The sequence below is a fragment of the Bombus huntii genome, chromosome 8 (assembly GCF_024542735.1).
Source record: "Bombus huntii isolate Logan2020A chromosome 8, iyBomHunt1.1, whole genome shotgun sequence".
In the NCBI taxonomy this organism is placed as follows: domain Eukaryota; kingdom Metazoa; phylum Arthropoda; class Insecta; order Hymenoptera; family Apidae; genus Bombus; species Bombus huntii.
In genome coordinates, this window is record NC_066245.1 from 3,465,600 (window position 1) to 3,479,787 (window position 14,188).

The window sequence follows — 14,188 nt, forward strand, 5'->3', positions numbered from 1 at the left end:
AAATAATCGCATAAATACAATAATTTATTGTACAATTATAAAATTCAAATTGTTATGAATTTTACGTTAATAGTTTCATTCATCAGTACATTTGAAAACTTTACAAGTATATAAAATAATATACGAAATTTCTTAGTTGTAGAAATAAACAACATTAACAACATTCTCTTCCGAAAACAGTCTATGTTATTCCTTTTTAATTTGTTTATATACAAGTTTGATGAATAATAGTTATGCTACATATTATAATAAAATGTAAAATGATAATATTTTAACATCACAATTGTTTTTTTTTTAGTAGGTTTATTTAAGGAGTTGCTTCGAATTTCAAATATATTTTTTTATACTGTAACACATGTGTATTGTTAGTAACGTGGATACAATGGTTTAATTATAATTTGGTTTTAAAAACGAAGAAGCAATATGACTACTTGAAAACAGAAAAGATAGGAAACAGAAAAAAACAAGTGAAGCAAGAAGATTTCTAATACAAAGGTAAAAGTAAAGGGAAAGTTTTATTTCGCGTATATGATAGAGAGGGTGAGGGAGTGACAGAGCGAGAGGGAGGCAGAGAGGGAAGAAGAGAATGGGAAGAAGAGAGAAGAAGGAAGAGAGAGAGAGAGAGAGAGAGAGAGAGAGAGAGAGAGAGAGAGAGAGAGACAGACAGACAGACAGACAGACAGCCAGAGAGAAAGAGAAAGAAGACTAAATATATATTTCTAAAATTTTAAATGATGAAAAATGTTTGCACAAGTCGAGAAAATTTGTATTTCCTGATCATTTCATTCAATAGTTGTCCGAAGAGTCCAATTCCGACAAGAAGTTCTCTATTATAGATGGCTTTCGTTTATTCATTTCATCGTTTCTTAATTTGTGGCGAGCAGATCGTGTAATATCCTTTTGCAGATCCTATAACAGATCAAAAAGATATCAAACCTGTCTATTACCGCTTTCTTAATATTTTGCTCGATTAACTTTCGACGTATAGATAAGAAAGATAATAAAATAACTTACATCGTTAAGCAAAGCAATCAACAGTTTTGACTTCGATAGAGGAATGTAAGGAATACGATGTCTTTCTTCAAATTCCTTGATGCAATTTATGTTTCCTTCGCTCCCCTCGCATCCTAATCCGTACATGATCGGGAACATTGCACGTTTTCTTGACATTGAACCTCTACACATTTGATGGTATGGAAATGCTCTATGGAGATATAAGGAATATAATTACTGTTCATGTTTCTCATATCTAGACTGTGTATTTCTATACATTTATACGAATTTTGAAAGTGCAAAAATGTATAGAATGCGTATGATGCAAAAATATATAAAATATCCAAAGTATAGTTCCTACAATACTTGGCGCGTAAAACGGATCTCTGCTTAGATTCCATTCGTTTAATCGCGTTAATAAAAATATAAATTTGCATAAACATCCGCAGTCTACTCATATTATTAAATTTAATAAAAATATATACATATGTATACATACTCGCAATTCACGCTTTCACTACGTTCACTCCGAACGTGAAAATAACAAAGTAGGATGGCAAAAATGATCATGCATCGTTGGATGTAAGCCACAACCTGTAAACAATTTCGATAATTATTATTCATTTACGAGTTTTCAATATTCGAGAAATAATAAATCGGTTCGTTATTGTTTTATATATTTTACGTCGCTAACGATAAAAATGGAAATAACTTAAGAAACGAATCGACGTCATATAAGTTTGTCTGTTCGAAAGCAGAAGTCATTGAATTTCAGCAATTTTCGTGTCCGGCTTGTCAATCGGGGGAGGGAAGACGACTTCATCCAAAATCAATATCAGATTTCCTTTTATTTTCAACTTGACGAAGGCAAAAAGGAGAACAAGTTAGTGGCGTATCACCCAATTTGCGCCAACCTGTTCTTTTCCACATCTTGTTCTTGTTATTTGCGAGCGAACGTTTCGAATGCAGCTCTTAATAATCTCATTGGATAGAAAATATCGTACGCCGAAACGTACAAGGGTCTCAAAATTTAAGTGGGCGTACGTTGCGTCTGACATTGATTTACTAAGAATAAAGAATACATAAAAATGCGAAATATACGAGATCGAAGTTTCGCAATGTAGAAAACATATTTGATCGGAGCGTTTCTTTTCTAAATTCGTGAAATATAATTTTATAACTTTATACCTTTTAAATGGTAAAACGCTAAATTTGATCTTGGTGAAACCAATAACTTAGTTTGAAAAGAAAATAGCCGTTTTCCCGTAAAAAGCTTTCAATATACCGATTGAAAAAGTGTACGTTAAATGTATACATTACTTTTAATATCTTTGTTATTTTAACGTAATAATCAACGCGGTTGCCTACAATTTACCTCTGATTCGTTCCTAATCCAGGTCAATTAGTTAATTTCCAGTTTACGTATAGTGTTTCCTGAGAGGACATGTGCTGTCGCGATTCGATTCAGATTTCGCTGGGCATTTACCTATGTACTTATACGTACGTATGCCAGACTACGTATAACAGTCTCATGAAGAATTTGTAAACGGAATATAAATCGGTGTTTCCGATGGTTATCGATTAAACGCCTATAGTCGTCGCATAGTAGATTTAACAAGGATGATAAAATCACGATACGTGAGATAAATCTTAATGCGTCTTCCGGGTGCTTTGTCGAACAATTTTAATCAAGATGTAAAACGATATCTCGCGGTTAGGGCAAAATTATGCTCGCCGTTATACATTTTAATATCCTTAAATCACGATTAAAATCGCTCTTTCAACGACATAGGTAGACACGTGTTTTCGATAGTGTCCTTTGTTGCTCTTTTCTCTTTATTTTTCTTTTTTTTTTTTTCTTTGGTTACGACTTTTATTTGTAACATATTGCAACTTTCGAGGCAACGATACGAGACTATCAAGACGAAAGTAATATTTCTTTCCGGCAATCGCAAACATGTAACGTTAATTTTTACTCACGATTGTCGTTCGACGACGTTCATGTATTAATTTGGAATTTATCAAAGGAACCACTGAACAGGGTATAGGTAGTAGGTGGTGACGGAACCGCGCGGTAATGTTGCACATGGTTAATTTCAGCTAATTGGTGGGTATTGCAATTACAGAAATTATGCAAATTGATCGACAGTTGACGATACACTCTAAAAAGCTTTGGCATACCCACAGCAACTATTGTGGTACGTCAGGGTCTTCTTTTTGTTTTTGACTTCGTAAAGGAGAAACCAGCGTAATCTTTCCTGTTTCTATCAAAATCGCTATACATACACGTATACAACATAGTTTCTTTGTAGAGATAGATAAGAACGACAGAAATTCGAATATTTATTAAAAAAAAAAGAAAAAAAAAAGGACGAAACTCAGAGACTTGTTGATATACAAATACAATACTGTTCATTTACGACGTGAATATCGTTTTATATTTCCCACACGCATCAGAGGTAATGCGGCTGTGAATGTGCAGCAAAAACGTTTTTGCTTTGATGGAAAATGTACAGGGATGTCGGTGGATTTTTAATTGAAAAAGACCGTCTCGTAGTCTTCGGAAATGAGCGTGTTCTACAAACTCAGATATATCACGGTATTTTCACCTTTTTATACGAATGCTGTAGCATGTTGTTAGCACGGGTACTGACATTCTCGTCTATATTTCTTCATTATGAAATACGTTACGTTACGGCGCTACCATAACCGTACGGTCTTATTATTTGATACAGGCAATTGTCACGTAAGTTGATTCAAATATGAGTTGACCCGAAACCACATTTTCCTACCATTTCACGTGCTTTTTAACAAAAAGTTTAGAAGCTTTTTTTTCAATTCCGGAATCACGAATGAAAAATAAACGAAATTAAGCGAATTTAAACTGATAACGATAACGGGCCGCAACAAATTAATTATCAGAGGGAAAGTTTTTCGTGTGGGTTTCGCAATGGAATTGTTCGATCTATCCCCCTTTCGATGCGATGGTATCAGTTACCGCTTTTTCGTGGAACCATTCACTGTTTGCTCACAGGCAGTTACGTAATGGCGACTAATCAAACGCTATTAACATAATGTATAAATTTCGTGTAATTCATCGAAAATCGGTGTTCGAGGGGATGAAATCTAAAGTCTCGAAGGATTCTTTTGTCCCCGTTCTCCTATAATCTTTATGCCTTGTTAGGGAACGCTTTAGGCAAAAAAGAAGTTGCGTATCGACCTCAGGACGAAAATGTTCTACCTACGCGTTGATATAAAAATTTCGAATGATTTAAAAATTTATCTCTATTCCAGTCAAATATAACACGTCCGTTGTATGTTTCTTTTGTATTATCATTAAATTCATTTAATATTAAAAGTAAGAGCTCGCATCACTGGTCACGTGGAATTTTTTGCTAAAGATCGAACAATGTATTTTCTTTCATCTGTTATTATTATACCGATCTTTGTCCTCTTTTTCGCCCTATAATTTTCATTCTCATTTGGCATCAAATGTATCAAAGCTTTTATATCTGGTTACATTTACGTGATAATTAGTGAGACGCTTATAATTTTATAATACGTAGAAGTCGATATTCATTTCTACGGAGGTTAAATGAATTTGTATGCCGATTTTTCACGCTATTCCTTCATAGAAAAGCAGAATATCTACGAGCTACCTCTGGTATTTTCCACCGATAGTCAGCTTTGGAATAAATAACATAAATTTCGGCACGGACGATGCACGATTTGCTGTCGCGTCTGTTCGTCGTAACTCGTCGGAACGAGACGGGTTATTAAATTTCGTCCGAGGTCACAGTCTGCTGATCCGAATCGAATCATTACATAGACGAACGCTTATAAACGTTACCATCTTGGTCGCTGTAATCATTTTATCAAATTGTCCAGACTCTACGATTTTTTTAACTCGACCTCGCGAATCTAGTTAATGGCATTTTCGAACCGTTCGTTTGTTCTATAAAACGATTCGCGTTCGTTCCTATCATTCTCAAAATGCAGGCGACTTTGCTAAAATTCCAATATAAATACCGCAGACAATTTTCTGCAGTAAAAAATTTTCAAAACAAAGTTGCAGTACCAAGTGCTTTTAGTGCTAAAAGTGCTTTTTAGAAAGAAACGCAGGAATTGTATAGCGAGCGAATTTTAAAGGGAGCAGCGATATTTACATTTGACGTCGAATCGGTAATCCGTAAGAAAAATTGTCTTCGTTGGTAAAATTGAACGGAAATATAAGAAGCGCAAATAATTATTCAGGGAGGTAGAGTGGACAGGGAGCGGATGAGAATAAGGAGAAGAAGGCAAGCGAGATAGTAGGGAAAAGCTAGAAACGCACGATTTAACCCCTGGCTCGGAAATGGGGCGCCTTGGCGTCTCTCTGTCTCGTGGCATAGAAAAACCTCTCCACTCTTCTTCTTTTTCTTTTTCCACGCCTCCCCCTTTTTAGTTTTTCACTCGCGTTGTCGTATCCTTTCGCTTTATATCCGAATTCTCCTATACGCACTTTCCTCGTCGTTGAATTCATTTTATTCCACTTTGTTGAAGAAACTTTTCGTTTGACCGTGCGTTCGATCGCGCGAAAGTACGTTGTTCGCGATATAAAATATCTTTACTTCGATTCAAAATTAATCTTTTTCTTTTCAGACGGCTAAAGAAATATACTCAATTTTAATTTAATTTAAGTTAATAAAAAGAGACGTATTTCTAAACGATAATACGAAAAAAGAACGTCTATCGGTATAACCAGTGTAAAACGCGTTGACTCTCTGCTACGCGAATGTATAAATTCATCGAGCAGCGGGTTATTTTTTCTCTTAAACTAAAGTTACAACTTTATTCATTGACAGTCGGAGGGTCATAAAATTCACTCGGTTTCCATCATGCTCTACGTAATTCAACGTCCGGATCAGCTCATTGATCGAAAAGAAAAAAAATGTTATTTAATGAATACGGTGAAAGCACGTGAAAACTGGAAACCGCTAATGTTGTAACATGGAATCGTCATTTCAGTACATCGATCTATCATTCTTTCACGTCAGACTGTCGTACGAATTCGTGGTGCTGTTTAGTTGCGTATCGAGAAACGAATTATTCATAGCTATCGCGGTCCGTTAGAATAAGGCAAAGGATCTTCGATAATTATGGCCATGAAAATACACAGCTGCTGATCCCGGGTGGCAGTGATGAATCTCTAACGCGTGATAACGAGTACACGAAAACCCGTGGCGCCGTGCAGCTATGGATGAATCGTAAACATTTCTCCCAGTGCAAACAAGAAAAGCTTTATGTATTCGCCGGCGACACATCGAATTAGACGTAGCGTACCCGAAGTGGTTGGATTTCCTTCTAGTTTCCTATCTCTTGCATTCTATTTCATTCCTATTGGTTTCTGGTTCGCCGTCACATCTCATTGTCCGATTGTTATTCTCCAGCCAAATAGAAGACAGAAGACAGAGAGAGAGATAAACTGATCATAGCAGGCACATTCCTTACATCGTATAATAATTTTGTCCAATGTTGAATTTACGAGGAACGCGGCCAATTGTTGTCACGAGATAATTAACTCCCGATAATAGCATAAAGTAAATTCTTTTCGCGTAAATTTCTGCGCTAGTAAATTTTGCTTTCTATGGTACGTAAAATGTAGAGATGTTATAGATGGCATCTTTCCTTTTTTTTTTTATGATTCATAACTCTATTCACAACCACTTTTTCTCGTATTCCTTTGTTGCCTCTATCTCCTATCACTAGTATATCGACCATATAAATCTACAGTTTAAAGTTATTTAAAAATTTGTCACGTAAGAAAATTCAGCAAACTCGATTCTCGAATTAACGCAGCTTAATCTACTTTGTACGATTATTTAATAAAACTAATTTCACTTTTCTCACAAACCACGCGCCGTTTTACTATATTTTCTTTCCTTTTTTTATTTAGATTAACATTGTGTAACACGGATATGCGTACTTTAAAATTTATCAGTTATGAACAGCAAAAAGATGTGTCCAGACGTACGGATGTATATAGCTAATCGACGAAACGATTTTATAACGAAAATATTATCTAACGAATTGCTGGGTCTAACGATAAGTACTTGTTACAAACCGTTTCGTTCGTTCGACTGGAGCCGTGTTCGTTAGAACCGAGATGATTTTCCTAAACTCAACGCGACGAATACCGTTGCGCACGTAACTGGTTTGTCGTAAATGACTCGAAGGAGTCTCAGCGATGACAATTTCGTACGACGGAACAGAGAAGATCAACGAACTGTTTGGGTTCAACGTTTCTATCCGATACACGTCACACCTCTGTTTCTTTTCTCCCCCATTGTTTAAGGCGACTTTAAACTAGGTGTGCCAAACTCGCGATATGTTAGAAATAAATTCGTGTCCATAGACGTGGGTTGTCGTCGAGGGACTTTCGACATTTTCAATGTTCGGTGAAATTGTTGATCACTCTTCTATTGAACCGATCGTGCGAATCAAACGAGAAGAAACGAAAAAAACGAACGTAACGGAATGGAAGAAAATGAAGATTTTAGTAAAAATGCGTTAACACTTACCGTTACCATGTTTGTGAGATTAAAGAGGTGTCGCAGGTCGAAGGAATAAGCAAATCGTGCTGCCACGTAGAGCGAACAATTTCGAGTTTCTGCTGGAATCGAAGTTAAGGGTTGGCCTCGATGGTAGCGAGCGGTCCTCGGCGATGATACTCGAATGACACCACCACGCGGTGATCACGAGGCACGAGTTCCAGTGCCGACGTGCTGGCTTGTCTCTTGATCGTATGAACGAAGAGGGGGTGTTTGGTACCACGAGAGCTTGAGAGCTTGGAGTTTGGAGGTCAGAGGGCGAGTGATTGGTGGAGCTTGCGCGGGCCACATTTATACTGCAACCACTCACCCCTCTTCTACGTTCTTCTTCCGTACCACCAAGAGAAGCAGAGCTGAATCCACCACTATTGGTACCAGCATCACCGATGTGTTCCTCCTCCACGTCGTTACGGCCGCCCCGTATGTATTGTACACCCTCTGGTTCATTACGTCATTGGATTAGTCTCCACCCCGAACGATGATATCACAGGAAATCCCTCGGCGAAACTGGCGACCGGCGAGCATCGAAAAACTGTTTTTCAGACGTAGAAATTTCTTACGTAGTAAGAACGAAGATTCATGAATGAACCTCTATGAATGAAGCCCGAGCGGAGCGAGGACATCGTTTCTAGATACGATATAGCACGATAACTTTCGATTCGTGCAATTGCATTTTCTTTCTTCCTACTCGAAATTGGATTGAAGTAATGATGCGTGGTTTGGTCGTGGACCGTTTGTTTTTGGAAATTTACAGATTGTGATCGGGAAAAGAAATTACGTGCGTGAAATCGAAGCGATACAGGAAGGTGGTTGTCTCGTCACAATTCACGTCACAGTACTTGGAGAAATTGCCATTAGATTATTTAGATCATTGAAATTTTAAGTTTCGCTTATGACGTTTACTTCCGACGAAATTGCTTCTCTTAAAACGAAATCAATGTATAGACGTCGAAACGAAGAAATATAGCCGGATAGATTGCTTTCGCAACCTTTAGATACAATTGCAGTTGATATTTGTATTTGCACGCTCGAATAGACTTCGCTCTTTTTGGCCGTCAAACCTTCTATCACCATTGTATCTTGGTATATTAAAATCTTCGTAGACTCGTCTGAGCGTAAGGAATCTTCTCCTTCTTCTTCCTTCTTGCTGTTCTTACGTTTTCTTAGGCATCGTTCGAGAGTCTCATGCGCGAGACTCTGATTCTCACGATTCAGTGCAGACTGAACTCCAGAACCTAATTAATTAGTTGGTACGTAATTTCGATGATTAGCGTTCAATGAGCAGTGCTGAAGAAAATAGTACAGAAATATTAAGAAATCGATTAACCGAGATATTGCGAGCAAATGTCGTCGAACTGTTTATAATGGAACAGCGGAACTTAATATCAGTTTCGAAAGATACTCTTAAAAAATCACCGACGACGATGGTTAACGAACGTAAGAATTACAGACGCGAGTTTATTTTTCTTTTTTTTTTTTCAGGAATAATTAACCCACAACGCCCGTGTAGGTCTCATTAAAAACGACAGGCAAGACTTGGCAGGCAGGTATCTGTTTAATATGAAAAAGCAGTCGTTCGCTTTCTTTCTCTTTCCTTCTTTGTTCTTTCTTACTTTTACGCGTGGCAAGTGGTTGAGGAAAGTTCGTTTAAAATATCTTTCCATGAATAGGTGAAGCGTCAGTCCAATTGTAAAGAACCTAGATCTTTTGTCTTCGACAACTACTACACCTTTAATAATAATAATAGAAGTCGTAGTTTCGTAATCGATCGTATCAGTTGATCTACCCTTCAAGGAATTTTCTTGAGCAACACATAACTTTTCCTCCTACGATTACGAATAAATTGGATCTCTTCGTTTCGTTTAATTGCCTGGTGGAATCGTTGCAAGTCGATGAAATCGTAACGATCGTTTTTGTATGATGTTTTCCGCAGTGCGGCCAAAAGAAGCGCGAAAACGGTAACGATCATCAAAAGCTATTGCAATTAATTCGCAATTATTCGAACTTCTATTCAATGGAAATACGTTGAAGAGGGAAAGAAAAAAAGATTCGAAAATGCTTTAATAGTAAGAAGAAAGAAGGGAGGAGGAGTGTGAAGAGATGAGAAGGACAGACTTAGCGGCGCCTTTGGGGCGAAGGATCTGCGTAATTCGGCATTTATCACCGCAACCATTACGTAGTATAGAGCAGCTATATCGACGTACGTCACGAAGAAAGATCTTGCTTTATTCTGTGATGTCACTACCCTTTATGCTTAAATTTTTCATCTGTTTGAACCCAGGCCAAATACGTCGCATCTCATTTCTTTCAGATTTTTGGCGACCATTAAAAAGAACGGTAATATTTTAAGTAGTTTGAACAAAGTTAAATAATTTTAACAATCGATGACAAATTCGAAGAAGAGATCCAGAATCGTATCGATGCTTTCATGAAAGTTGACTTCATTCGACGAGAATTTTAATAAGGTTTCACGCTCGAGAGATGGAGTGAAGTCGTAGCTTTTACAAAAGGTTCTCGAAGGATGTAAAAGACACCGCGAGCTATTTAGAAGTAATCTCGTTAATATCCACTACGGTTATGATCGCTCTTAATAGTTGCGTAAGATTTATAATCTTTGTCTTTACCAGTCTCGTTTCCTTTTCACTCTTATTCTTTGAGTTACATATAAAATTTGTCCTGGAGCTTTTTAAGCTTCTTTAATTATTAGCGATCACGTTCCCCAACATTTCTTCGACGTTCACTGTGTTCAAAAAACCATTTCGTAAAATCAGGTGAAATACTTATGCAATTGCACGTTTAATTAAATTATTGACATGCTTCATGTAAAATTTGAACTTTCAACGAGTCACGAAACTTGTGAGTCCTCTTTCGTCTTTTCTTTCAGTTCAATTAACCGTTTCCAATGCTTTTTCCAATAGATGTATCGTTTTATCTTTTTGCTCTATCATGGTTAACATGTAAGTATACCAAGCAACCTGTAAATGTTTGTGCAAATTTATATCTTTATAAACATAATTGTGGAAATGATATTTCTTTTACCTACTAGATATTATAACTAATATTATGTTTATGGATGTGTGCGAGAACCCGAAAATATCGGCAACCCGATAGTCGGAATAAGATACCAAATCAGGACGGGTTGGGTTTGCGAAAATTTCGGAATTCTCCAGTATGTCGAAATTCTCTCGTCTCGACCAGATATTATTAGGTTTTCTCATACTTCTAATACTGTACTTCAGATATTTCATATATTTTTGCAATGTTCAGTTATGTGCGATATGTGCACTTTTAAATTTATGCACAAATGTATGAGCCTTTACAGTGTGACACTGAGAACTATCAAATATATGCACTGTCAATCATATGTATTGGAATACTACCGAATAGGAGGATGTTTAGTACAAATTGAATACTTTTCACAGTTTTTATTTGCTGGTTATTTAATTTGCATCGTATGTGACTTAGAATCTAAAATACAAAATAAAAAAGAACTAAATTTTTTCAACCAATATAACGAGTAGGTGTTCTAATATTTATGATTGACAGTGCATATACATATAGGATACGTGTTTCTAGAAAACATCGTTTTCATCGTAAACGTATGGTATCTTTCAATAACTTTTCCATTTCATTCAATTGGACGATTGATTGAAACGTTACGACTCATTCGTTTATCTTGCTTCGAGTAAACTAACTCGCATTAATGCATCTTTCGACGCATCGATAGTAAAACTACCCTAGCGAACGAGTCCTCTCGTTCCATTCGAAGGATCGATCAGCGGGGAAACCAAACGAACTTTTTGATACGGCTATCGAATCAACGTGACGTAGCTCTCGTACTCTGCTTGTAATAATTGTACTTTTGCGAGAAATTGTTCACAGCTTTCCAACCGATATGTATAAAGGATAAAAGAGGAACGATGAACAAAGTAAAAAAAGAATAAAGTGAAATCTAATCTTTTTCATCATTCGTTTCTGCAATGGAGAAAATATTGTAATAATTGTAAGACTAAAAAGAAGAAACAATGAACGAAAGAAAGGGAAAGAAGATGAAGAAGACGACTTACGGTAAAAGAGGGTAAGTGAACATGCTTAGGCTATTTGGTTGGCGCCTAGACAAGTATCCCTCTCATATGAATCCACTGCTCGTTTATGCATTCCTACTTTCATAGATTCTCTTTCGGCCGAATCATTTGAGCAATAGTAAGGCATAATTTTATGGTTTCAAGTGATGGGGTCAGATGCTCTTGTTTTTATCATGGTTATACCGAAAATCATATGGCTCATTATGGTAGAAAATTACTGTGCAATTTTTTTCTATCAACTCATATTCTATTAACTTAACACGATACCTCGTAATTTTTTAGTATCCAGTGATGTACTCTTAGGCGCCACGCGGCTCGAATAATAATTCGATATCTCTGTAAATATAGTGTCAAGTTTCTTCATTGCAAATGATTTTTATGCAAATAAAATTTGTGCAATAATTATTTATTTCTGTGCATCGTTCTTAAAACGACATATCTCTTTTTATAATGTAATTATAATTAGTACTTTGTAGCTGATTAAAGATTTTGTATTTCTTCTGATATTGTTAATGTCTTCCTTCCGTGAACTTATCTATACAGTTTAATAAAACGCTTTTCAAACGCTGATTGGTTCTTGAGAATATCTATTGAATATATACAAAAATCAACTGATTTATTAAATACTTAATATAAAGAAGAAGATTTATAATTAAATACAAATTACATTTAATCTAGTATTTTATTGTTATGACTTTAAAATTAAAATAAAATTTAATTCTATGATAAATCGAATTTTCTTATGTGATTATTGCGCAGTACCGTGGCGCCATCTTACACCAAATTCAGTGTATCGCATAAATTCATGTTCCCTCCATAGCAAAACTACAAAGAGAAAAAGAAATAGTAGAGTAAGGACGTAAATAGGTTCTCGACGCATTGAAAAGGACAGCAAACGAATATTGAGTGAGAAGGAGAGAATAGAAGTTATAACGGGAGCAACAAAGAGCAGGAGAACAAGTGCCTTCTGCTGATCAACGGTGTAGCAAATTATTCAATATTCCTGTACATTGACTACGAGAAGCATTTTACGGTGATTACTCTGATATTTTGTCGAATTTACATAAGAGAAATTCAATTTTCTAACTTAGTGTTTAGTATTTCAAAATAGTAAATACTCTTGAGCAGATAACTTATTACAAGAAAATGTCGTTTGCACTAAATGTTTTGCTGTATGGACGAAGTGTTTGTGTATCTCAAAATTTTTTTATAACCTAATAGTGCATGAAAAAGAATTTTGGCAATTATTTCTTGAATAATGGATATACTTTTTAACGTATTGAAATGAAAGAAACAACGATGCTTGTATTTAAATAAAAAAACACTTCGTTTATGCACAGAAAATATTTTTTTCGAAACTATGTAGTTGATGAGCATATTATAAGTAGTGGTTGAAAATTTATTCTAGATGCCTAACATCAAGCTACAAAGCTCCGATGGTGAAGTTTTTGAAGTGGATGTTGATATTGCAAAGTGTTCGGTCACTATAAAGACCATGCTGGAAGACCTTGGAATGGACGAAGATGAGGAAGAAGTGGTACCTCTTCCAAACGTTAATTCGGCTATTCTTAGGAAAGTAATACAATGGGCTACTTATCATAAGGACGATCCACCTCCACCTGAAGATGATGAAAACAAGGAAAAGCGTACTGACGATATAAGTTCTTGGGACGCAGATTTCTTGAAGGTAAATATCTCATTTCTGTTAACATTATTTATTTTGTAATATTAATGTTAGTTTAATATTAATTCTTTTATTAATTATTAGTATTATTAATAGGTGATGTTTGAATATATATAATACATACATACAATAGTACATAAAAACATATAATTTTAAATTTAATTAAACTTTATAAATTTATAGGTTGATCAAGGAACTCTGTTTGAACTAATTTTGGCTGCTAATTATCTTGATATTAAAGGATTATTAGATGTAACGTGTAAAACTGTTGCTAATATGATAAAGGGCAAAACACCAGAAGAAATTCGAAAGACATTCAATATTAAAAATGATTTTTCTGCATCCGAAGAGGAACAAGTTCGCAAAGAAAATGAATGGTGTGAAGAAAAATAAAATTGTTTGTGGATACCTGTTTTCTTGGTTATTAAAAAATTCAGTTCCAATGTTTGAAACTTTAAAAGTTAGTATGTGACTTCTATTGTTTTAAAGAAGTCATTAAAATGATCACAGCACTTTCCATTCAATGCAGCAAATAGTGTATACATTTTAAATTTAAGAATGAGTCACCTTAATGTGTTTGTGGTTTATTTATTTCAGATTCCTTATATAACATTTAATAATACCATTTAGCGTGCATAATGGAAATTAAACAAGTTTGTAATATTGTAATGATTGTTATCTCTACTTTATATAGTATAGTAGATCTGCATAACTATTGTGTTTCATTTACATAGAATATAAATTTAATTTCTACCTTTGACAATTTTTTTACATTATCCTTATATCCTATGATAGAAAACTATATAAATGTGAAGTAAAAAATTATTTGTAAATTT

General features: G+C 35.4%; 2 protein-coding genes across 3 annotated transcripts; one reads left to right on the forward strand and one right to left on the reverse strand.

Moving 5' to 3' along the window:
* Positions 1 to 690: 690 nt before the first annotated feature.
* Positions 691 to 8,512, reverse strand: LOC126868212 (uncharacterized). Of its 2 annotated transcripts, none has more exons than XM_050623470.1 (4): positions 7,554 to 8,512; positions 1,493 to 1,587; positions 1,015 to 1,204; positions 691 to 909 (listed from the first exon to the last, which is right to left on the reverse strand). In XM_050623470.1, exons 1-4 carry the CDS (start codon positions 7,560 to 7,562, stop codon positions 787 to 789), a joined length of 417 nt encoding a protein of 138 aa, XP_050479427.1. In that variant the 5' UTR covers positions 7,563 to 8,512; the 3' UTR covers positions 691 to 786. The 2 variants fall into 2 exon arrangements, with proteins under 2 accessions (XP_050479427.1, XP_050479425.1); XM_050623468.1 differs by lacking the exon at positions 7,554 to 8,512 and adding an exon at positions 2,974 to 3,105.
* A 3,965-nt stretch (positions 8,513 to 12,477) lies between these two features.
* LOC126868213 (S-phase kinase-associated protein 1) lies at positions 12,478 to 14,105 on the forward strand. Its single transcript, XM_050623471.1, has 3 exons — positions 12,478 to 12,701; positions 13,077 to 13,355; positions 13,536 to 14,105. Exons 2-3 carry the CDS (start codon positions 13,077 to 13,079, stop codon positions 13,743 to 13,745), a joined length of 489 nt encoding a protein of 162 aa, XP_050479428.1. The 5' UTR covers positions 12,478 to 12,701; the 3' UTR covers positions 13,746 to 14,105.
* Positions 14,106 to 14,188: the final 83 nt, after the last annotated feature.

Coding starts and splice junctions, on each gene's coding strand:
- LOC126868212 (XM_050623468.1), bottom strand. CDS start 3,081: ATGTGCAACATTACCGCGCGGTTCCGTCACCACCTACTACCTATACCC. Junction 1,588..2,973: donor AACGTCGTCGAACGACAATC/GTGAGTAAAAAT, acceptor AATTGTTTACAG/GTTGTGGCTTACATCCAACG. Junction 1,205..1,492: donor AGTGAAAGCGTGAATTGCGA/GTATGTATACAT, acceptor ATATCTCCATAG/AGCATTTCCATACCATCAAA.
- LOC126868213 (XM_050623471.1), top strand. CDS start 13,077: ATGCCTAACATCAAGCTACAAAGCTCCGATGGTGAAGTTTTTGAAGTG. Junction 13,356..13,535: donor GGGACGCAGATTTCTTGAAG/GTAAATATCTCA, acceptor ATAAATTTATAG/GTTGATCAAGGAACTCTGTT.